Source organism: Chroicocephalus ridibundus, chromosome 7, assembly GCF_963924245.1.
Source record: "Chroicocephalus ridibundus chromosome 7, bChrRid1.1, whole genome shotgun sequence".
In the NCBI taxonomy this organism is placed as follows: Eukaryota; Metazoa; Chordata; class Aves; order Charadriiformes; family Laridae; genus Chroicocephalus; species Chroicocephalus ridibundus.
In genome coordinates this window covers 25,469,410-25,494,899 of record NC_086290.1, presented here as the reverse complement: position 1 = coordinate 25,494,899, position 25,490 = coordinate 25,469,410, and the positions used below count along the sequence as shown (strand labels likewise).

General features: G+C 40.1%; 1 protein-coding gene across 3 annotated transcripts in view; it reads right to left on the bottom strand.

The window, feature by feature from the left end:
* Nucleotides 1–10,569, bottom strand: part of RAPGEF4 (Rap guanine nucleotide exchange factor 4) — a 158,455-nt gene extending 147,886 nt beyond the window's left edge. For all 3 annotated transcript variants that reach the window (XM_063341029.1, XM_063341030.1, XM_063341031.1), the window contains exon 1: nucleotides 10,411–10,569. In XM_063341029.1, coding sequence (XP_063197099.1) covers nucleotides 10,411–10,475 — 65 coding nt within the window. In that variant the 5' untranslated portion in view covers nucleotides 10,476–10,569. The remainder of the gene's footprint in view (nucleotides 1–10,410) is intronic.
* Between the last annotated feature and the right edge of the window lie 14,921 nt (nucleotides 10,570–25,490).

The following is a 25,490-nucleotide window of genomic DNA, read 5'->3' as shown; positions in this document are numbered from 1 at the left end:
CTTTTGAAATATTTCAAGTAAGATTTTCACCCATTCCTTTTTTTTTAACTGTGCACTAGCTGACAGGTACTAATAAGCATTAACTCTCTTGTCAAAATCCTATTAAGAAGATTAGGAATATTTTTACTGGGAGGGCACAAATTTTGATCAAGCACATTTGGAAACGAAGCTAGAATTTGGGAGAGCCTTTCAGTGAATGATTTAACTATTAATCCGTCTTAGAAAAGGTACCTCGTCCTCCAGCTGTGTTTTACAAAAAAGCAAAAAAAAAAAAAAGAGAGAGCAGCAGCCAGCACAGAATCATGCAAGGAATCTTAACTGTAGCCTGGAATAACAATTTATTAATGTTTCTCAAATGAGACACAAGACAAACACCTAGTTTAAGATTTAGCTGTTTGGTTAAGATGGTGAATAAGCATAAAAATTAACTAGGATCCAAGCTGCTTGACAGCAAAATGCCTTTGGATTAGATCAGAGCTCCTGGGAAATATCCTCAATGTTTAGGAGTAAGGAATTAAGTAACACTTGGTGTCCCAAGCTGAGGTGGCCCTTAGTGTTTTAGAACATGGCATTTTGCCTGTGTAAAAACTCCAGATTGCAGTGTAACAGTAATAGTAGTAGAACCGAAACTCATTTCTATCAAGTGCTTATAATCTATCACAATGAGACTGGTTTCAAAAGGATAGTTTTACTTAGTGAGAGAGCATAATGAGAACAATAAAATACCATGGTAATTCCAATTAATACCAATTAACCGCTTTTTCCACATGCCTGCAAAACTCAGGCAAAGTTTGACCACTTTCTACAAAGTATCTTTTAATAAAATTATCATCATTGTAGCTATTGTCATCATCATTAAAATTAATGAATCTATTTATGATGCCAAACTTTGTTTTCTGTTTCCTAAGTACAAGCTGCCTAGCACGGAACAACATCAGCACAGGACAACATAAATTTACCTACTCATTGCAGCTATCTTACTAAGTTGCTGTAAACTTTTTTAAAGCATAGTTTAGAATACTATTTAAACAGATAATATTATAATATATTCCTTAGAACATTAATGATTAAACCTATTAATTAGAAAAGTACTACTGATGGCCGATGGAGAGTTATTCAAGTTTCAATGTCACTGTAGTCACACTAATAGGAGGCAGTGGTATTAATCCAGAAAGGAACCATTCCCCAAACCAGGGCAATGGGCTGCAAAAGTCAACCCCAAAGAGGTGAATCTCCCTACATGGCTCCAAAAGCTTCTGGAAAGGCTTTTCCAGAGACCATATCAGAGCGCCTGAAGTCACTCCCTCTGTGATCACTGCTGCTCATTAAAGAGCAATCTCACTGAGCTTAGCCCCCCTCTGCTAAACTAGTGCAGGTATCCCTCTGTTCTCTTCCATGACACTGATGTTGGGGTGCTACTGAAGTGTCCTCTCACTGCTGATGCTGCAGAGTTATAACTTGATATCTGTGAGCATAAGAAGTTAAAAAATGCATTTCAGTGAGACTTCAACTACCACTGGATTTGTCCTTTCCTAACTGTAGTCCTGTTTCTGAAAGCTCTAGTCCAATGTATAGTTTAGGACCACAGACAAATCTAAAAGTGTGTACAACACTCTTAAATAAATTAAAATTCTTCAGTTCTCAACAGTCTGTTAGAGATATCAGCTAGAGTAGAAGCATTTTAGGGCAAGGCCATCCTTCTCGTAGAAAATCTATGACTCTGTCCAGCAAAGTAGACGCTACCTAGGCTGCCTCACCCAATTTAAAATAAATTTGAAGTAAAACAAACTGTAGAAGTGTTACATTTGTCTTCATCTGTTTTGTTTAAAAAAAACCCAACTTCTTACTCCCTTTTCCCAAGTTTTCAGCATCTTTGTGGGGCACTGCTGCTGTATCTCCATTTCCCTTTCTACAGGATACAAGCCCAGAAAAAGCTTTAGCAGCTGTAGTAACCACACTTCACTAACTGGCCCGATAACTGAGTAGGTATCATGCCATGAGCACAGCAAATGCCAGGACAAAACCATGCAGGAGGAATGACTGACATGAGGAAATGAAGACTTCATACTTAGTATCTCTTACCATGAAGGATAATGCATGGGTGACACTCTACACCCCTCCTCCAATCTTCAATTTAATATGCTTGTCCCTAAATTTGTATCTCAACAGCGCACTGCGCACACATCCCACTCCACTGTGGCCAAAGTGAGATGGGCATTTCCAGTGTTGCAAAGCAGGGCTATAAAATGGTTAGGAAATTATGAAAAGCAAGAGTATTTAATTTATTTTCACTGCCCTACAAGCCTTTCTGCTTCGTTTGTTCACCGAATGCTTTATCTAGCTCCTTATTTATATACTAATTTGCCTCTTCAGAGCACAGTAAGTCTTATCTGGCAGTAATATTTTCACACAACACGTCATCTGTCTTCTTCTGCTTCTTCAATACAACATCACAGCATACATATAAAAGCGACGGCATCAATGCTAGTTACACATCTCTATTCAATTATGTCAATAAGGCTTCTTTAAAGGATATTTTAGCCCTGATTTATTTGGTTGTGAAGATTTCAGGCATATATTTTATAGAGATAAAACAATTTTCTTGACAATCTCTGCTTGACTATCTGTAAAAGGAGATTATAAAAAAAACTTGCCAGAAGTGTATCTTCAGAAGTCTATTTCATATTTTTAAGTGCAAACTATTCAACCTCAAAGTTTAAACACAGACAGAGGATAATTGCCACAATTCTTCACATATACAATTTGGGCAAGTATTTCTGTTTAAATAGCTTATATAGCTTTATGAAAGAAACTATTTTGATGGTATTAAGATTAAATATTTGAATGTTTATGTATGCTGTAAAAGACTTGTTAACCTAGAAGAAAGGAACAAGGTTGGAGTTTTTAGCTTTGTTTTTATCAAGTTTAACTATAGCCTATTACTTTCTCTTCTACCATATGTCCTTTTTTTAGGTTCTTCCTCATAATTGGCTTGACACTTGAAAGAGAAAAAACAGAAGATATGTAGTTTTACCTTCTTTGCCAAGATTCCTCTAGAATTTTAAAATGTTTATTTGTATTACATTTGAACCCTGCTCTAACTGAATGAAAACACTGAGGTCCATTCTCTTCCCTTGCTCTTTTTAACTCTTTAAAAGTGCAATATTGTGTTTCAGACAGCAATGAACAGCCCATGAAGGATGAGCAGACATGATGTATTTCTTCCACTGCTGAGGCTGTTCGTAGAAAAAGGAGTATCACACTACATAACAGACAAATAAAACTAGTTCCTCTCTGGGTTAAAACTAAAGCATCTATTCAAAGATGCAGAAGCAAACTCTATGAGCTGGAAGGTACCAGTAACCACTTCCATGAGGCATTTGGTGAATTTAGTAGTATTTTAAAGTATAGTCTGCTTTGAAACATGAGCAAGGAAAGAACAGCAAGGAATGCCACTGAAACCAGATCATTCCTCTATGCTCCCTGTACTTTCTCCTACCCTCTCCTGACATGCAGAAAAGCAAAGCAGTAGGATGCAGATGAATACTAGTACCAAGACACCGTTTTTCCTCAGTGAGAGCAGGACAACACTGAAGCACCTCCCTCCTCCAGGCAATGCTGTAAGACTCTGTGACTTTTAATTTCTCTTTGAGAAAGGGAAGCTTAAGAAAGGGATACCAGGGACCTATCAAAACGCTTTAGAACTGTTGTAAGAGATTTACGTGCTAGATATAAACAAAGTTAGTGTTAATCTGAATAACATCCAGTTAAGGGTTTACTTCCATGGCAACAAAAGGCAATCAACTCTCCCCAGAAGGGACTTTGCACTTGTTACAGTAGTATTACCAATACTACTGTGTCGGTATATACTGTATATATACTATATATACTATGTACTATATATACTATCCATGTTTTCAACATTCACATTTCAGCTCCTCTTTCCCTTGTCATAGGAAAACTTCATCATGAGGCTTTCAACAATAGTCAAATTACAGTTCTTTTCTTTTGATTTCCATTTTATGAGACCTTGGGATTCTGGTTTTCACATTTCCTCTGATGCACAGGAAATAAAATTTTATTTAAACCCTGCTCCCTAGGATTCTTAGACACACAAATCATTCCAGAGTTTAAAAAAAAAAAAAAAAAAGGCAACACAAGTAAAACTGCTGATGCTTAGTTTGCAACAAATTACTACTGTCACCTAGACTCAGAACCCCTATGATAACCTCCGATGTCCTGCTATGCAAGGCACAAGAAATGCTGTAGATAATCCTCATCTATGCAGGTACTGCTTGACCAGACAGTTTAAAGCAGACCGACTGGCTGTCACCTGCAGGCAGGCAGAGTTTGTAATATTTGAGTTCTACCCTCCTTAGTGAGGGCCAAAAGAATGCAAATATGGGGGTCTCTTTTTTACCTACACACTCATCTCATTATTATATTACTCAATTATATTTGTGCCTTCATCTCAGTTTGGCCAATGCACTGAAAAATTATTGGAGGGTTAGACAGAGCAATCAATTGCGCTTCATTTCTTTACATACCCTGCTCTACAAATTATGCATCCTTCCAATAGGTCAAATTTTAGAACTCTATAAATAGTGGTATGTCAAAAGATGTATTTGTTAAGTAATGATATTCATAAAGATTTATCTCAAGTTAAAAACACACTACCTGAACAATATAGCTATAATAGGAAGCAAAACATAAAAAGAATTTTTTTTACCTTCATATGCATTTTAAAAAGACAAATACTTCAAGAGAAAAAATAAATTTCAAGGAAATTTTCTCTTTTCATTTATGAAAATTTTTCTGTATGGTGCATGCTTTGCAACCAAGGTGTAACTAAACCTCATTGAATAAACCCTCCAACTTTTATAAATGTGAATTGGAGCTCAGGACAGTTAAAATTGCATTTGACAGAAGTAGGTCTGGATGAAATTACATTAACCAGCACTGTAGCTTCATAAGAGACATTAAAAGCACTTTAATATGACGACAGGCTCTGAGATACATTGCAAATGAAATTTATAATTGAACAATATGCAAAAGTGATGATATCCTTTGATTCAAACTCTGGCCACTGCCATCCACCAATACACTGCGCTAAATGCACTTTCACCCATTTAGGATCTGCATTTTTACAGCTAATGAAAATTTAAAACTTACAGCAGCTAGGAAATAACTTCTACAGATTTACGTTGACATACTTTTTGACAGCTGCTGAATTCAAAAATGAAGTGGCAAGTCAGTTCAGGAAACATTGAGAATACTGACAAATCGGCAGCCGTAGTAAGTGATCACGACAAATACAGTGCAAAAAAGACTTACAGAACAAAGGAAGTATCATAAGAATGAAGAGCTCGTTAAATGCAGCAAATTGTAAGATGCAGACGCAAAGAGATATTACACTGGATATTCCTGTGCTGAGGACTACAGATCCTTTGCTCTAAATATGAGGTTTTGTTATAAAAGAAATTTAATCTACTCAGAATACAGGATTTTAGAGATCACATCCTAAAAACATGCCAGAAATAACTCAGGCAATGACAGTTTCCAGTATTATCTGGTAAAAGAGAAAACTTACAGTTGCACAAGTACCACACCAATCACGCATCCACTTCAAAACACTACCAACTAAATTTGAATATATTCTGTCCTAATAGGCATATGTATGTACTAGTTTGCTCTGGTGGGCCATGACAATGTTTATACACATGAATGCTAGGGCAATCACCTTTTCTTCCTCTTAATACCTGTACGTAGAACAAACGTGTAACTTACTGCAACCCCACGTAACACGTGAAAGCTGATACTAGAAATGCCTAAGACCATGAGCAGAGAATAAAGCAGTTTGAATTTTTTAAAAATACAACTCCCACCCTCACTATGAGTTATTTTGAATTCATATATTCAATAAAATGCACACACCTAAAAGCTTATGGCAAGCTATATTAACAATTATTTTGGTCTCTCTGAGGAGATACGGAAAGAAAAAGAGCTTTTTTATTATTCATGAAAGACTGCACCTTTGCACTGGACTAGAAAATGAGTTGCATGATGTGGAAAGATAAATAAGTTATTATTCATCACTCTCAGAAGATTGCACCTTTGCATGAGTGCTAGAAAGCACTTAGGGTGTGTCTATACTGCTCTGTCTATGAGTTTCCACCACCACCACGGTGCCTGCTGCTGATAGATCCCCACACAGACTTGATCCAAGTATACACCAGCTTAGCTACCTACTACATACAGAGAGAAAACAAAAGCATGCAGGCCAACAGGAGCTGCAGTGTATGTCCATGATTTTGTTCAGATCCAAACTACGTGAAAAGCGGTAGAGTTATTTCTATGGATTTGTTACAAATAAAAAGCAAGGGTAGAAATTTAAAATATACAGAAGTCAATGTGTGTTTTACCAATCACTTAAAAATATATTTTAAAATTAAATAAAATAGCATCAGAAAGCAATTCTAAAATATTCACAATATTGTCTGATTACAAATCTATATCACATTATCTTTGACGTAATTTTAGGTTATAGAAGACGACACACGTTTTCCATTCTTCTTTTACAACAATTCTTTCAGAATATCAGTTCTTTATTCTAGCCTATATGTATACTCACAAGAGACCTGTTGACTACTAAGCATATACAAACAACTTACACCTCAAATATATGTTACAGTGAACTAAAAAAAAAATCCTCAGTCAAATATGTTGCTGTTACGTAGCTTCAGCCAGAATTTACACTCAAATCTATGGGAGCTTGGCTTATGGTACAGATCTAAGATATTATTCTGTATGTCTTATTTTGGTTTTGTTAGATGTAAATGATGCAAGTCAAAAGTCTAATAAGGATGACAAGGATATAAAAGCTCAGTATGTACAGTATGTCCTCAAAACACCCATTCATATTTTAATAATTTATAAATAGCTGAGCAAAGATCATAACATCTTAGCACACCAGGCTAGCAAAGTTACATGCTTTGCTCTCTGATCTGCTCCTCGAGTCCACTAAGGCACTAAAGGTTATATTTAATAAAGAGGAAAAGACAAGATGCCATAGGCAGGTATGAAATCCTGGGATCTCTGACTGTTGTGAATGCTGTACACAATTTAAAATTTTGTATTTAAATCCAATTAAAACACGTACCTGAATTCATAATTGTGATCAGGTTTAGAGAAATAACAGTTATGCAAAAAATACTTTGTCTACCATTCAGTAAAGATTATGTCAACATGGAAACTTCCTGGTTAGATAGCCTTTGGTGTGAAAGAAACCATGAGAGTAGAGAAGACATTGTTCATAAGCTAATTATACACACTTGCATAAATCAGCAACCTTCTTTTAATTATTATGTGCAGATCGGACATACAGAAAAATGCTAAGATGGCAGGCATACTTCTGCTCCCTAGGAAATCAGTGATAAGGCAACTATTTACTTCAAAGATAAAAGGACTGGTTTCCTTAGCAGAAAAATTATTTACATCTCCAGGTGCAACCAGGATGTACAGCGTAAACCACTGATCCTCTCTCTCTCCTGCAAAAATAAAATATTCTTGATAGACCACAGTGTTATGAATTTTTCTGTTCCCGTTTTTCTCTACCTTTGCACTTCTGACTTCATATATAAATACTGCCCTGTGTATTTAAGTGTTGGATCTTTGGCTTTTGTAGTTAGTAAACACACATGGAAGCTGCATGGTCCTAGCCCACAGTACCCTACACAGTAATAACATTTCTCCTGAAACATATTGGTGGTTCTTCATTTTCATATGTGCTGTCATTTTAGATGTTACTAGTTCTAGTTTGATATGTGACATGGGGAAAAACATGGAGAACGTATACAAAATACATAATTTCTGTACATGATGTATTTTGTTATTTCCGTTTACAGCTTAATTCTCCTTTTTTTAAAGAATGAAGTTGGATAATCCATATTACATGCCATTTTAATTGTCTTTGTTGTGTCTCACCTAAAATTCTAATGCAAACCTGTTTTAGGACTACCTTCCTCCTGAAAATATATTCATTAACTAAAATGTATTAAAACTATCTTTATTATTCAATAAAAACATGGTATCCTACAGAGATTTGGCTCATTAAGTGATCCTATATTTACAGAATCCTTAGACAATGCCGTTAAGATTTTTTAAAAAGCTTAAAATACATAGAAATGACATAGTAAGTCAAATGAGTACACCAATAGGTCATCTATGGAAGAGAAATACACTCTAGAAATACAAGTGTGTAAATTAATTAAAAATGCTTTATCTAATAGTACTTAGATTCCTATGTTACTTTTCTAGCATAGCTTTAACTGGCTTTTTAAATGGAAAAACAGAACAAAGCTCGTAAGTGTATTTCCTATGATCATAAAGCAAAGCATGGCAGAGACCAAGGAAAAAACCTACAATCTCTCATGTCCTGGGTTTGTCCTACATCCAGATTGCCCTCTGGAAAAGAAGGATAATAATATATAATCCTTCAGGGCACCTGGAACTGATTCTTCCCACTCACCAAATTGGTGCTACTAGCTTACTCCAAGTAACAAAAAGGGAAAAAAAAGTTTCATCTTCATAGCTCTAATGAAATTCCCAGTATAAAAACGGTCAGCATATTAATTTTCATATAAATATAATGGCAGAGAGATTTCTAAATTAAATGCCTCGCATGTGTTTCTTAGAACATCATTCACTCCCCAAGGCTATGCACCTCATTAAGCATGAATCCCTGAATATCAGTTTACAATTTAGATCTCACAATGTATTGCATTTAAGAAACCTGAGAAATTACAGGATCACCTATTTAAAAATCCTGGGGCTCATACTCTGCTTCTTCACACCCACTCAATGTCAGTTTACAGAGTGGAGAATCCAGCTCCCTGCTTCACTTCAGTTTTTATATGGTGAGGTCACCATCACCAGTTCTGTTTGTATTTACATTTAGAGTACTTTCAACATTTATAGACGATGTTTAACCTTTAAGAAGTTACAGAGAGGGATCAGTATCCGTGGCAGGTCCCTACACCAAAAGTTTCGTTAGCTTCTTACAGTTTGCTGCCTGGACTGTCAAGGAAAACCTTAGAAGAGCAGCCCTACACCACTAAGAGGTTAGCTGGAAACGGCAGAAATTATGAGAAGAGGAAGGTTCCTTCTGCGTGCACAAAGGCTTCTCTCCACAGCGCTGGCTAAGGATGCTCAGTAACCTGCCATACGCCCTGTAAGTGAACTCTCTCCAGTAGCTTTATTTGAACCCTATAGCATATTTATGGTCTAAATTTTTGTTACTATTTTCCTAGACTACAGGAGATGCAGTGGGCATTCAGAAATCGAATGACTTCACTTCTGAACTGATCCAGTAAGTGTTGAAGGTAGCAATAGAGTAAAGGACGTTCAAGCCACCCACCATGCAACTCGACTCACTTTCTGCTGCAACACCCATGGAAAGCACTCCAAGGAACGTCTTTTTCTAATAACTAAATAGCCGGTATTTTTAGAAGTGCGCACACCTTAGCCAGCCGTCATCTCCCACTCACGCCGTGCTGGCCGTCCGGGGGGACAAATCGCAGGCCCCCAGGTCGCCGCCGCAGCGGGGACAAGAAGGTGCCGCCGCTGAGGGAAACCTCCGGCGTCCTCTTTCGAGGCGGACATATTTCCCACCCCCCTCCCGGCCAGCAGTCCTGCACCTGCTTTCGCCACGGAGCGCTCTGAGGCGAGGGTCTGCCCTTTCCCGCCCCACCTGTGAGGCGGCTGGGCCGGGGGCTGTGAGGGTGTGGGGGGGCGGTACACTGAGGTGAGGCGAGGCGAGGCGGGGGCTGGTGTGCTGAGGCGAGGCGAGGCGAGGCGAGGCGAGGCGAGGCGGGGGGGCGGTGAGCCGAGGTGCGGCAGGGGCTGGCGTGCCGAGGCGAGGCGGGTGGGCGGCGTGCCGAGGTGAGGGGCGGCGAGGCGAGGCGAGGCGAAGGGCGGGCGCGGGGCGCGAAGGATGCGGGCAGCGGCTCTGCCATGGCCGGCAGGGCGCGTCCCCCGCCCGGCAGCCCCAGGCCCCCCGGGCCGTGTCGCCCTCTCCCCGCCCTGCGGCTCCCCCTCCAGCACGTGTAGCGTTCTGCGGGCAGCCGAGCTCGGCGGAGAGCTGCGATCCCCGCGGGGACCGCCCGTCCCCTCCGCAGCCGGCAGCATTTCCAGCCTCTCATCCTGCCCCGGCTTCGCTTCCTCCGGGCATTTTGCTTCCCACCTGCACGCTCCTTATGTAAGGCAGGATCTGATGGGGAGCGCGGGCGGTGTCAGCACATACACACACACATACATACATATATACATACGTACATGCTTGCATGCAGGGGGGCTGGTTGCACGCACACAGCATCCCCCTCCCCGCAACCGCTCCTGTGAAGATGCCAGTACCTTTTATCCAGGCAAGCGATCCACTCGCCGGAGGATGAGGAATGGGAGGTGTGAGCGGCGACCATGTTGGACAGGGATCAGGTCGCCGCGCACCCGGCTGGCGGCGGCTTGTCCCCCCTGCCCGCCCCGCCGGTCGGTCGGTCCGTCCGTCCTCCCTCCCTCGCTCCCTCCCTCCCTCCCTCCGCGCACGGCGCGATGGGCTCGCCCAGGCCCCCGCGGCGGCCCGCCCTGCCCGCCGCAGGCAGCGGGGAGCGGGGGTGCGGGTCCGCCTGGCTGCCCCCACCCTCGCCTCGGCGGCCTTCACGCCTCGGCCCGCCGCTGGGCTGGGACCCGGGGCACCCGCCCGGGGGAGCGCCCGGCCCCGCCGCCCCGCAGGTGGCAGGTAGCGGCGCGGGGAGGCGGCGGCCGCCGGGCGGGGAGCACTGGGCTGGGGCAGAGGTGTGAGGCCAGGCTGGAGAGGAGGTGCTTCCCTCATGGAAGGTGTTGGCGTCCTGAGCACACTTGAACTCCGCTTAGTGGTCCCTGCCCTTGCTTCACCACAGATGTCCTTGACTGGGGTTGGGGGGGAGGGGGAGGAAATACAAGCTTTTTAGTTATAATAAGCAGCTCAGGAGTATTTTAGCAGCTCTCCAGAGCCCTGTGTGCCTGTCCGTCGTCGTCCCCCCCCCCCCCCCCCCCCACCCCCGTATTCCACCCACAGTAGGTGAGTGGAAGGAAGGCGCAGTCCGCATTTCAGGAATTTTTCTGAAGCCTTCCTCCAGCCTGCAGTCCATCCCGTCCTCAGCCATGAAACTGTGTCAAAAAGGCTCTGGTTTATTGTAGGTGAAAAATGAGCTGGGCAGCACAGCCTGTGAATAGGATTGGACAATTGGAAGGAACCCAACACACAGCATGAGAAGGGTGAGTGTAGCATACAGTGAAAACCATCCACATCCTTCTGTTGTGATAACGTGGCTTGCAAGATGCAGGTTTTTTAAGGATGCTAATACATAACATGATTTAAAACGTGAGGAGCAGAGGAATGCAGAGCAGCAGGTCTCCCCATTTTGCAAAGTTCTGTGTGAAATATTTTCTACAAAATATTTTAGGATCTAGATCATATCTTCCCAAGTAATCTGTGTACCATAAGCTTCAGCGTACAGTCAACACAACCTGCCTTGAGTAGCGTGGGAGAAGGGTAGGTAGCTACAGAAATCTCAGCAGGATGTTTGGGGTCAGATGTAGATGATAGCAAAACAAAACTCAAACTGTGCCTTCCTTCAGGCTTATAACTCTTGTCTGCTTTACAGTGTGGACACAAATGATTAATTCAGATGCTGACAATTTACCAGTGCCTTTTACAGTTCTCCATGGGCTATCTTCTCTGCCCTCTGTTCTAATCTCTTCTGCTGTACCAAGTGTAATTTTCTTACATACATGCGCTACTTCGATATTGCATCTTCCTTTTAACAGCCTCATTGCTGCCACAGCTTCTTCATCACTTTAACAGAAATAAATGTTAACATCAGGATATGATGTTAACATTTATTTCTGAACAGTATGATGTTAACTGAACAGTATGATGAAAATATATCTAAAAATCCCTTTTGCTAAAAGGATAGAGCTAAGAAATTGGCATAGCAGAGGAAAATGCCACAAAAGCCAGTTCTTTCATATTGCCTTAAAAAAATTAAAGTGCGTGCCAGAGGAATAGAAGAGGCTGCCAGTCAGTGAGATCAAAGCTGCAGCTCTTCCTTTGCTATAGTCTGTGGGGAAAAAATTGAGAAGTTCTTGCGTCTAAGCAATCAATCTACTTGAGGAAAATCAATGCTATTCATTCCTCAATATGTGAGTGAGTAGGAACCAACAGAACAAGGGCTTCAAATGTAAGAAACTCTAAATTCTCAAATTAATGATTTATCACATAGTATGTGCATTACAGATGAATCAATAAAGCTCACTAATTTTGTACTTCCATTATAAAACATTCATCGCATTATTCCACATAATTGCAATTTTCCCTCCAGAGCAATCACACAAGGCAGCCCTTACTGCCTTTTCTTCCTCTCAACCCAGTTTAAGCTGCAGTAGATGCTCTTTCCTCTTAAGGCCTGAGAAGGAACCCAGAAGTGACTCTTAGCTGAAGGCCTTTATCTTTTCTCACGGGCTGTTTCACTGACACAAACAGCATTACACATACCAGTACCAGCAGTTTTGCACATAGCAACAGCATAGCTCAGTCAGCGAAACCATGGTGCCGCAACTGTTTAGTGTTCACTCAAGCCACCTCTGTCAAGTCCTTTCCCATCCGTATAATGTTTAATGACCCAACCACTAGAGGACAGGCTAGGCCTCCATAAAAGGTAGCAAGCAGGCATATTTCTTTGGTAAGCAGTTGGCTAGAAGAAAAGAGGCTGAGCTTGAAGAGACAAGACCTTTGGAATGCTCTCCTGGGATGCAACTTGTGAAAAGCTTTGTCAGTGCTCATGAGCCTACCGTTGACCAAGCAACCTTGCTGCTCTCAGACAGCTCTCTGCAGTTACCAATGCGTTTAACTGCAAGGAATGCAGTGTCTGTAGGCGTGAAGGGGATGTTGCTCAAATGCCTGGCTGTGGCGTTTTACACTGCTCAGAAATGTAATTTTTGTGGACTAACCATTAAACGAGAGTTTAACACTTTGTGGATTGTGCGAGCTAGACAGGCCCAGAGTGGGCTAGAAACCCTGGGTACATTCAGAAGTGTCTCAGTTACAGAGCAATTAGAGCAAGACAGACAAAATAGACCTCTGGCAGCTGGATTATGAGTAATCATGTAGCTTTCTGATTAAGACTTGAGTGGAACTTCTCAGAGAAACTTAGGAATCAGGCAATAAATATTTGATTGGTTCAGAGGTCAGCATGTGTCAACCAAAGGGTCTCCGAACTGCACAGAAATGTCAGGAACTCCTGATTACTCAAATAAGAAATCCTGGACCCCAGCTCACTGCATGTTCTCCTGAGATAAAAAGTACCAAATAAGCAGTATATATCTCACATGACAAGTCAAATAGAATGCAGATTATCCTGTGACTCTTAAGAATTCAGACCGTAACCAGCCTAGGAAACATATCATTTGAGTGCACTGGCCTTATGTTAATAGGATCAAGTGCCCATTCACCTGTGAGTAAGCACACATACTAGAAGGAAAATGCTGAAGCACACTTCATTACTATAAGGACTGTATCTCCTCTTCGTGCTTCATAGTGCCCATTCTTCATTACTTTTTAAAGTTACATACTTGTATGAAAAAGAGATGACCCAAAAGATATTTGAGACCCAGGATTGTTAATGGCCAAAAATGCACTTGTGCTCAGTCTCACCTATACCTACACGTGCCTTCTACTACAGCTTTTGTGAAGTTTCACCTGAGAAAACATAAAGGATTATGCATCATTAAATGGCTGGTGGTGTGAAAATATCTTTCTCAGAAACAAATCCTTCTTTTTCAGTGTTTGTGGAACTCCACAATAATGTTTCAGATTTAATTTCTCCCTGTTGAACATAAGGTTAATGGGACTTTTTACAGTCTGATTTGTGAGAGTTGATTATGCGGCCAAAAATTTGGGACGGCAGCTGCTTTCAAAGGCGATTGCTGCTGGGAAATGGAGATTTGCCAGCTGAGGTATGTAAAAGATCAGCTGACCTTTTAACTTTCTACAGTTTACAAAGGAGTGGCAGGACATGCAGAAGTCCTTAAGCCACAGAGAACCAGAAATCAGCCAGCCTTTCAGTTATCCTGTGCCTGCAAGACTAAGAGTCAGAAACTGGAGGGTCCAACTATTGTTTGTACTATGGCACATAAGGCAGATCATGTTGAATTTCATGCTTGACTATTTCTTTGCGTTTTCTTGCTAATACAAATACTCGTTCCTTCACGTTTTTACTCAAATACGGCCAAAGAGCTCTTGCTAAAATCTTTCAGAAAAAAATAAATTCCCCTCAAACAGGAAATTGCTATGAAAAACTTGAACCAAAGGACTAAATGGTAGTTGTTAGAGATTGAAAAAAATAATTACTAAATGTATTTATTAAGATGTGCATTACACAGTAATAGGGTACAAACAAGGGCTACTGTGGAAACCTCTTTACACCATTAATTACATCAAGCAACTGCAATAATACTGTTAAAACAAAAAACAGTGGGGGTTGCCCTATTTTCTCCAGCAGTTTTGGATGCTATCTATAATACTCCATACTAATGACATTGCAGTTATGATATAGTGAGGAATTAGTGGACAAAGAATCTATAACCTGCCCATTGGCATCACAGCAGCTAGCAAACTAAAGCAATTTAATTTCAGAGCAAAGACACAAAACCTCAGAAGCTCAGTCCTCAGTTCTGGCCATCTGTGTTCAAGAGAGTACCTAGGGGAAACAGCTGGCTTCCAGCCACCAATGCACTCCCCTGATTCCTATCTCTGTAGAAGTATTGCTGAGCCTCAGGACTTTTCTAATTCACACTGACTATACTGAATCTAATTGATAGCACAACACATTGGCTACAATCCTAAAATACAATGGATACAGGGTAAGATAAGGCCAGCTCCAGGAGCTTTAAAACATTTAAGATTTCCTTTCTCTAGAGGAATCTCAGTTTTGTAACTTAATTTGATTTTAAGCATGTTTTGCGTTATTATGTGGAATCCAAATTAATTAGCATAAGTCCAGAATGAGTACATAAATTCTACCTCAAACAATAATTTAGACTAATGGATCGCTCGGAAGCCCTGGAAGTAAAATCAAGACTGATAGAACTATGATGCATGATTAGAATCCGTCAGTGCCACATTCAGTGTGGTTAGGGTTGTAAGAACCATGATGTTTTGCCATTTGTATATACACAACACCTACTGACTTCAAAGGAGTAACCAGGATATAGTGGAATAAAGACACAGAAACCTGCACGTGAGTTCTTTTGGGATTTATATGCTGTGAGGGCTGCAAAAGATGTGGTGATGTACAAACTTAAAACCAACACATATGTTATTAGAACTGTCCTGTAAAGTCCACAAGCAACATATTGATTCTCCTCTACAATGCTAATCCTTAAACCCAGCAAAGGGTTTAAGGCTGACATAGCAAAGGCTTTTTTAGAACAAATAAGGACTTCCTTCCCAAATTAACTTCATGCATCATTCCCTGTTCTGTCTCTTTCTTGCTCCTGTCCTCCTCACTGATTCAGGACAACTCCCCAGTTGCCTTCAAAGCACCTTCTTGAAATCCCAAGGTACCACAAGCCTTTCCCTCCATCATTCAGGAAACCCTTCCAGCACACTTCTCATGAGAGCTCTGCTGGCATATTCTGGAAAGCGTTTCAGTGATGCCAACAACAAAATAGAAGTGAAATACAAATAAACTGGTAAGAAACACAAATACTGTAAAGAAAACATACAGTGTCCTATATAGAAGGCGTAGCATGAGCACAGGTGCAAGGTGGAGAAAACACAGCTGAGCTGATGCTTATGTGAATCCATAAAGTTCAGATTCTGGGTTCTTTAAAATTAGGTGGCAGTTTGCTGTTGTGTTGAGCAGGACCAGGACTGTTTCCTAAATTCCTGAAAGCAAAAGAGATAACTGGACTTAGAACATATGTCCAATTTTATTTATGCCTTACTAGTTATGCAGATTTCCTGAACAGTAAAGGATTGCTTATTCATTACATATAGTGCTGCATTCAGCATCATTTTACCCATCCTTATTTGACATTGTCCTTCCAAGTGAAAGTAAAATAAAAGTGTTGTCCGTATCATAGTAAAGGCCAACACAAGGAGGGTTGTATTAATTTATACTCCTTGAAATAAAATACTCTCAAATTCATAGCGTGAATTACAGCGAGCTTGTGATACCATTTCTCATTAAGAAAACACGATGCAGCAATCACATTTTGTATTATTATTTGGCACGGGTTTGGCAGCATGTTACACGGAACTGCTATAAACATTTTTCTGTTTGATGACCAATATCAAAGCCTTTCTGTGGAGTCGCATTTTGAACAGATGGTCATTTGATTTGCACACCTGAAATCTGAGCCCATATCCTGAGATTAATTCCAAAAAGACTCAGTGGAACCACACAGTAAGAAATATGCTTCAAATTATTAATGTTGACAACATTATGGGTATGCCTAGGTTTCTTATTTTTACTTGAACTACTTTCTTTTGAATAGGGGTTTTCTCCCTAGGATTTCTGTGAAATCCTTCCAGTCTTACAAAACTAGATGAGCAGGGGAAGGTATGAATGGGCTGTTCTGTTTAACCCACTTCCTCAGTTACACCAAAACCTAGATAGCTGGGCTGGGAGCGGAAGGCAGAATCTCAGAATCTTATTTCACAGGAAAAAGAAAGTCTATTGAAATAAATAAACAACAAGTTCTAACTCTAGTCACAAGAGTATTGTAAAGATTAGCTGGTGAAGTACAGTTCTTTGAAGATGGAATACTTTACATAAATGTTCTTTTGATTTATTGGTATTTAGATCTACAGACACATCAGCATACTGGGATTAAACAGAACTTTGTATGCACAATGCAGGACAACATAAGGAACTTCAAGATGAGAAATATCAGGAAAATTCTTTGCAGTTGCCAAAGATATGAGGCAGGCTGGGACTCAGACTGTGCTATGTCCCTTTTCAGTACAGCGTTCAGGAGGCAGTAGAACTTAGTGCCACACTAGACCACACAGCCTGCCATCGTGCTCCATACTCTGTGAGTACAGGGCAGACACATCACTGCTTCTTTACGGACCCGAATCAAACTGATCAGCTGGGGCTGAATCACGGATGCGGTCGAGAGGGTCTGTCTTTATGCCCAGTCATAGGAATAGGGTTCATGGGGCGCTAAGCTGGCTCTCCACATACCCATAAGAGCCTAACAGGTATGTTATTTCAGCTCCCCACTGCCTGAAAGCAGCTGTGCTGCCTCTGGACCCGACCTGACCCCACAAATGTTCATTCGTAACACAAATGTATGCACTTAGGAACTCCACTGTACCTTATTCGCACTGCACTGTCAGCTCAAATGTCTCACTTTCTCTGGGACATACCTAACTTACTATGGCTAATGGAATTAATCGTTGGATTGTAATTATTCACTCATTCTTCCACTCAAGGTACAAAAGCAAATTAAGTTCTTATTGTCCATATGTATAATTCCTTATTCCTTTATCCTTCCTTGCCAGCTTTGCTGCATTTCAGCAATCATAAATTTTCATCAAAGGCTGAAAGCAAAGGTGATTTTGCTTAGCTGCAGAGCCAGATGAAGACATTTCAAACTGTTTGGGCTGAGTTTTATCTTCACAGCTTTATGTCAGCTCTCTCTGCTAGATACAGATGGATATACTTCTGGGCAGGAAATTCATGGCCTGCCCCTAAATTTGCTACAGCTGCCATTGAAGCCATTAGGCTATCATACTTTGTTATTATGAAATAACTAGTTTTCATCATTTTACTGGGTGGAGTCTGAGGGAAAGCCTGGGAATTCCTAAGAGTGAGGTACTCCATTAAACATCCTTGTGGTCGCTGTGTCCTCATAGATGATAGCTCAGCAAGAAAATTTGAGTAGAAGGTGAGCCTCCTTAGGTCCCTTATTTTCATAATATTCATAATTTCATAATATTGATATTTCCAGACTAAATTCAAAGAGATTTCATTTTCGACATTACTTGATCACTGTAGGATAAATTTATTTTTCCTAAAGTCTATTCCACATTTATCCTAGCATTCAGTTCCAGAAATTTTCACAGTTGTGTTTTTGTATTGATGCATAGGTACTTGAAAAACTAAGCTCTGATGCAATGACGAGATTCTTCTATTTATCTCTGGTTTTGTATTATTCACAAGATGTGTGGCATAAAATCAGTTGACTACAGTCCCCCTCAGGTCCTTTATGACAATTCATGAAACAGCCTGTCAGTAGTAGAGACTTTTATTTATGTGAGTAACACACCTCTCTTCAAATTAAGAGGTTTTCAAGGGAAAAAACCTCTTAATTCCTGGCAAATAAAATTCCTGTCCTCTGGTTCACAGGTGATTTCAATAGCCTTCCTTCTCTAGCTCCCAATGCCTCTTGCTTTTTAATAGAAGTGAGCAACCTTATCTGTCACACTGATTCCTTGTTTGTAAAATTGAGATCTGTAAAATATTATCCATATCATAAAATAAACACTTCTAAAAAGCTTTGTCAATGAGTCCTATATAGCTAGGACATGTAATTTAATTAGACCTTACAGGAAATAATGACTTGTAATCTTCAGTGAATAAAGAAACAAGTCTTTTAATTATTTTCTGCAAATTCTAGTTCTCTGCAGTTCTTTCAGTCAAGATGATGGACAACTATGAGTCCAATTCTGTAAAGTGAACTTAGATAAAACCTGCAAATGATTTCAATGCAAGTAATAGTTTCATAAATACATGCAATGAAGTCAAAGAGATTCAGTAAGTCTGAGACTGTCCTGTTTACATAGGTTTCCTTCACTACTCTAAGGACAGGATTGTAATTAGCATCACAGGAGTACTCTAATGAAAGCATTCAGAGCTTTATATTTGCTTGTACACTGCAGTATGGTCTGTTATAGGCAAAGACCATATGTGACTCACATGTTTGCACATGACAACACGTTTATATAGTAATTCATTGGGCAGCTTCATATACATTCAATGCAGCTATTTTATTCATCACAATACAGTAAACAAGTTAATTCTTTCTGCAGGGTTTAGTTCATGGGATTACAGATTTAGTTTTTCTGAGAGCCTGCTGGGGGCACCAACACATACCCATAAAAAACAAATAGTGAAATTAGGCAAAGGAAACAAGAAAGACAAATTCAATCATTTATTTACACAGTAAAAATGACACAGTGCACCTCAGATTATCTAAAATTTTTATAGTCTTCTTTTCACAGCTTTGGAAATACAATAAATTTGCTTACCGGCTTATACACAGAAATAATACAGACCAAATGGCTAAAGATTGAGCTGAATACAGCATAGGCAGCCCTCATGACATATTCTGGCCGAGAAAAGAAGGTGAACCAATTGGCACATGGGGAAAGAAACAGCCGTGGTTTGGGCTGCATCCTGGCTGGTACAGACAGGTGGCATTTCTTCGTTAAAAACCAGACTGTGGACTTATGTGACAGAAAACTTTGTAGCCCTGTAGTCAAATAGCAATCGTGAGGTGCTACCTCGTGTGTGTAAAAACAACAGGAGGAGACCTGGATGGATTAAAAATATGTTAATAACACAACAGTAGCATAAAAACAATAAATAGCTATTTCGAAGCATGGTTTTTTTCATGTATTGGTTCTAGAGAAAAGTTATACAAATCTGAAAGCTTTAAGAGGAGACTGTTGAACATACGGGAAATCTTTACAGAGATGCTCTGTCGTCTTCAGTGTTCTCTGATTTTCCTGATGGAAGAAAGATTCCGCATTTCAGATTCTCCCTGTCCCCTGAAATTAGCAACATTCATGCGTGACAGCAGCTTTTAAATTATCTTGAAATGCCCATTTTTCTAATGCTTCTTTCATAGTGGAAAGACGGGAAGAGTAGATAAACAAAAGGGAAGAAAAAAGGCAAATGAGAGGCTGGCACAAAAATTGGGTAAAAGGGGAGCATCAGGCTGGAAATCAAAGATACTGCTGGATCAGAAGTTCATTGACTCCGAATTTGTACAGGATTTGAATTTCTCAAGGCCCATAGCGAAGAATCTCGTTTAGAAAATTCCATGCAGATAAAGAAAAAAATGAAGTTACCACTGGGGAAGTAACAGGAGACAAAGACCTCTTAGACACTAAGCAGAAGAAGTTGGGCTTCTAGGAGCAGGCAAGAAATGCAGTGAGGAAGCACCTCCTCACTGACCTAATGGCTCATCAACTATCTGGTATTTGGAAGCGTTCCTGAAAAGGGAAAGAGAAGTGACAAAATATTGCATAATTGCTGGCAGCTTGCATTATCCTCCCATAGCCACAACTTGCTCCTGACAAGGCAGGGATTCATTTCATATTAACATTTTTTGACATTTTGATGTTTGTGTTCTTGTTCTATTTCTATTCAATGTAACCTGTTCCATTATTCAATTGCTTTTACAGTAATTTTTCTGGTTTTGTTAACATTCAAGTGGAATTTCCTACACTGCAATTTGCATCTGTTGTCTCTTGTTCTGTCTCTGGACATCCCTGAGTGGAGTCTGGCTTCGCCTTCCTTATTCCACCCCCCATCAAGTATTTATAAATACTGCTAAGATCCCCCCTGAATCTTCTGTTCCCTGGCTAACCAGTCCAAGCTCTCTCAGCCTCCCCCCATATGTCAAATGCTCCAGTCCCTTAATTATCTTCATTACCCTTTCCTGGTCTTTCCTCTGTAAGTCCATGTTTTGTACTGGGGACTCCAGAACTGGACACAGCGCTCCAGATGTGGCCTCGTCAGTGCTGGGTAGAGGAGAATAATCACATCTCTCGACGTGCTGGCCATGCTCGCCCTAATGCAGCCCAGAATGCTGTTGGTTTTCTGTGCTACAAGGGCACTTTGCTGGCTCATGTTCAAATAAAATGAGGTAAACAGATATGGGAAATAGATGTTTTATTATTCCAAGCCTGGATCTTGAAATGCATTGTACTTCACAAGTCAAGGCCTGCACAGTTAGTTCCCCGTGGAAAGGCAAAATTCCCTGAGTTTGTTTTAGATGACTGTTCCTAGAAAGCTTAAACTTCGTTGTATGATTGTTGGAGTATTTCAGGAAGTGGGACTGGAGGGCACATTCTGGGACCTCACCTGCCAGACTTCCCATGGCCGGTACTACCAGAGCTACCATTGGTCATGCTGGTGACAAAATTAAGGTTGCTTTACATGTCTCATACTTGGACCTTCTTTTCAGACATTTTTGCTTTTGTCAAATTTTAAGATCTTAAACTGAATTTTTCCATATTTGGGGTCTATCTTCTGTCAGAAACCCTCAGCCGATGCCATTCAGTCACCCAAACAGCTTAGGACATATACATTGTTCTGCTATTGTGAATATTCTGGTGACCTTTTCTTTAAGCACCTTTATTGTGTTCTTGGTGTCAAATAGGGACCTGAGGTCTGAAAGGATGTCCTTTCTGAAAATCAGTGCAGTTTTTTGTTTTTTTCAGTGAGAGTACACACATGCAGAATGTTTCTCTTAGAGGCTGGAGCTCAAGTCCCTTAAGTCCATCCTACTGAGCCATATGAAAAGAGGGAATAACAGTGCTACCTCTGTATTTCCCAGCACTGTTGTGAAAGTTAATAATATTTGAAAAGCATCTTGATTCTACAGTGATGAGTGCAGAGAAAAGCTTGTAAAGGTATGATTAACCTTGTGGTCGCAGTACAGTCTGAACAGACTGTATTCAGTTAAACATAAGACATGAGCAACACAGAAAACAAAGTTAATTGGGGAAGCATAGTCCATTTGTTCACTGCATGGAAGAAGCATCCTCATGAAAAAAAAGGGGAATATGATCATAAATAACTTCAAAAAATATATACAAGTTGTCCATGGATGATTTTAATCCAGTCATTTCCTAGATTTTGAATGCTCGACTTTACGATTTTAATATTGTTCAGATACACATAATTTGTGACCACCAATAGTGGCCAGCTTTCCTTGCTGCATGTAAATATTTCCTCTAGTTAAAAGCCATAAAAATGAACCTGCTGGGTACCTCAGAAGGCTAGGATAGAAGAGGATCTCTAGGGACAGTTCACTCCAGGATTCCCTGTGTTCCTTTTAATTCACAGCAGGATGTGGGCTAGATCTCAGTATAGCCCAGCAATATTGCCTTCAGCTGACTTTGGCATACTCCCCACCCTCAATGGATATTTAGAATATCCAACAGCCCTCATGTTGCCCTAGTCCCCAGGGATGGTTATGGGGCACAGCCCCAGTATGAGGCCATTAACACTGAACTGACCACATTAACTGAACACATTAACTGACCAGTATTGGTCAGTTCATGAGCTGTGTGCTGATCAAAAAACATTGCCACCCCTTGACATTTTGTTAGAATTTAGAATTTTCCCTTGCCTCCTTGGCAGAACTCTCTAAAGAGTTCTCTCAGAAGTTCATATAAGTACCTGTGTTTGCTCTCCTTAGTAATTTAGGCCCTCCAAATAGCAGTAGTTTGTTAGCCCACCTTTGCCAAAACAGTTTCTAAGCAATGTAATTAAAAGGTTTGGGGAATTTCATCATGTTTGTGCCTTTTACACAACCTAATAGATTTTCTAGAGTGAAATCAGTGTGGGTAGGGATACAGATACTACACATTCATTCCTGTTGCAGAACGATCCCAGCAAAACTTAAACAAGAAAAGAACTGATTCACTGCTATTGTTGATCCTTTCCAGGCTTACTAGATTTTAGGCTTTCAGCTAAGGTTTTTGAGTGTTGAGTGATGTACAGTGTAGAAGCATACATTGCCCCTGACTAACCCATCTCATTTCACTTTTGTAGAAGGACTGATTTATTCTAGGCGTTCTCCTCTCTGGAAGAGGCGAGGTTACAGTATCCTTCGGTTGAGAACATACTACAAAAATCCACCAAAAATGCCTCAGTTAATATTTGCTAGCAGACAAACCAGCGAAATATGCAAATCGTACAACTTTCATTTTTTAAGGCATTTTTGGACTTCCCCTCAATAAGCCAACAAATGTTATGTTATTTTATTATAATCTTGTAAAACATTTAAATATTTGAAACTAATGTAGGGCTTCTTTCCCTCTGGGAAAGAAGGGCAGGAGGATAACATGCCACTGTCCAATTACAGCAATATATGTATTGAAGTAAAAATATTTAAACAGATGTTATAAAAGACTTTGTTTCCATTGTACAGCAGAAGCACATCTGCTGTACTTTAAATACTTGTTATCCATGCCAAAGGAATACTGTGAAGAGAAAATGCATTTTTATGTGCTTTTCCTTTGAGTTTACCCTATGTGAATACAGAAAGTCTTTTCAGTAGGAAAAAAGGCACTGGTTGTGATCACTTGACATTTTGTATTTGCCCTACAGCTGCCATTTGTGAGTAGTATGGCAATCAAGTCCTTGCTCTTGATTTCTGGACTGATCTTTTAAAAACCTTGAATATTGCTAAAATAGCATTGGGCAGGAAGGAAAGGAGGGACAGCATGGTGTGAGATCAAACTAATATAAAAATACTGCAGCGCTACACTCACTTCCTAGCAAAATATTTTTAGGCATTAGCTTATTGGTATTGTTCTTTACAAAGAAAATATCTGATGTCACATTATTATTACCAGTAATGAAGCGCACCTACACTGATGTTTTCATACAGCCTTGTTTTAGGGACGCGCTTGTGTTTCAGTGTTAATGCTTCAAGCATGGATGAGTTCCAGACTTAGGCAGCAGCGGAGTGGTGGCTTTAGAGTAGTAACCTTAATTACTTATAAGGTAGGGCTCTTATGTTTGCTCACTGGTGGGTCTAGAAGACTTAATACAGTTATATTAAGCAGAGATATTTAGTGAGAGGCATCCACCTCTGTTAACGATGTACTTCACTAACGCACTAGCCTCAGTATTAAAAAGCACTCCAGCAGGCAGTCAGCCTTCCTTCGCACAGCTACTTCTGTTGACCATATAAGTTTATCCATAAGATATTATTTAAAGCTAACAGCTAGATGTGGCACAGGAAGAAGAAAAATTTGAAAGCTTTTTCTTTTTACGGATACTTCTGGGAAGCAAGTGTGCAGCAGTAGTCTGACAGCGGACCCACACCAAGCTAGCAGCACTGCTTCCATATGATGCCAAGAGCCCAAGAAAAAAGTCTCAGGGACACAGAATTTTTGCCCTTAACCCGAGTGAGATTGGAGTGGGAGTGGAATATAAATGTTACACACCTGGAAGTGATGCAGAACTGGCCCTGTAAATCCTGCAGACCCTAAACATAGGACACAGAGACAACATTGCTCATCACTATCTTGCATGGGGTTTTGGAGAAAGTGGAATGGGATCTGTGATCCATCACCCTAAGGCTGCTGGGTACCAGAAAACAAGCACATTCACTGTGTAGATACAAAAATTGTCAGCATTTTGGTACTATTAACAAGCACTCTGAGAGGATTAAAGTGCTTGATACAAATCGTACCGTTGCATTACGCTTTTGCACTTGCAACTGCTACAACATGAAATCAGATTAACTAATATTATGCTCTAATGTACTCTAATGTACTCTACATTTTCAATTATTTCAAAAGCACAGTTCATGAAAATGATGCTCATTTTCTGGCAGAAGAATATTTTATGCCATAGCAGACACCTCAATTATAATACACTATACAAGAGGGATTTGAGAGTAATGTTTTTGTGCTTCACTTGTCTTCATTTGTAGTGCAAGAAGCTTATGAGATTTGTATCTCTTCTGATAATACTTTCCTTCTGCCTTCTTTAAATTTTTTCTGTGCCTTGGTTTAGAAATTTCAACTGTTCTTTTGGGTTTGGCATTTTTATTGTTCTAATTTTAGTTTTAACTGAAACCACTTATCTCCTCATGGTGCACAAAGTAGGATTTGTATGCAATCTTAACAACAGCTTTTTGGATTTCTCATAAATTAAATAAAAAAGGAACTGAATGTGAATTAGTTTGGAAGCGTAGCCAAGTGACCTTATCAGCCAAGTGACCCTAGTGGTGCTTTGTAGAAAGATCATTATTATTATTACCAATGTTTTTGCTGTTTAATATTCCACCGCAAGAAACATAACTGTTCTCCCTGTTCCTACCACTGCAAAGTAAATACCCACTACCTTCTCCAACATTACCATAAAAACAATTTGCAAAGTGAATTGCATTCACCAGTGTGCACGGTCCATGCTTTTATTCTTCACTCTATGAATATAATTAAATTTAGCTTTCCAGACAGTAGAAAGAGGAATAAATACTTTTCAGTGAACTGCATAGCTATGTATCAAACCAGAAATGAAAAGACCATTTGACTGAGAAATGTGTTGAAAAGCTTATGTTGAGAATTACAGAAATCCTCTTCAAAACAAAGTATATGGAAAGAACTTTCTTTATTTATGAAACTGGGCTTG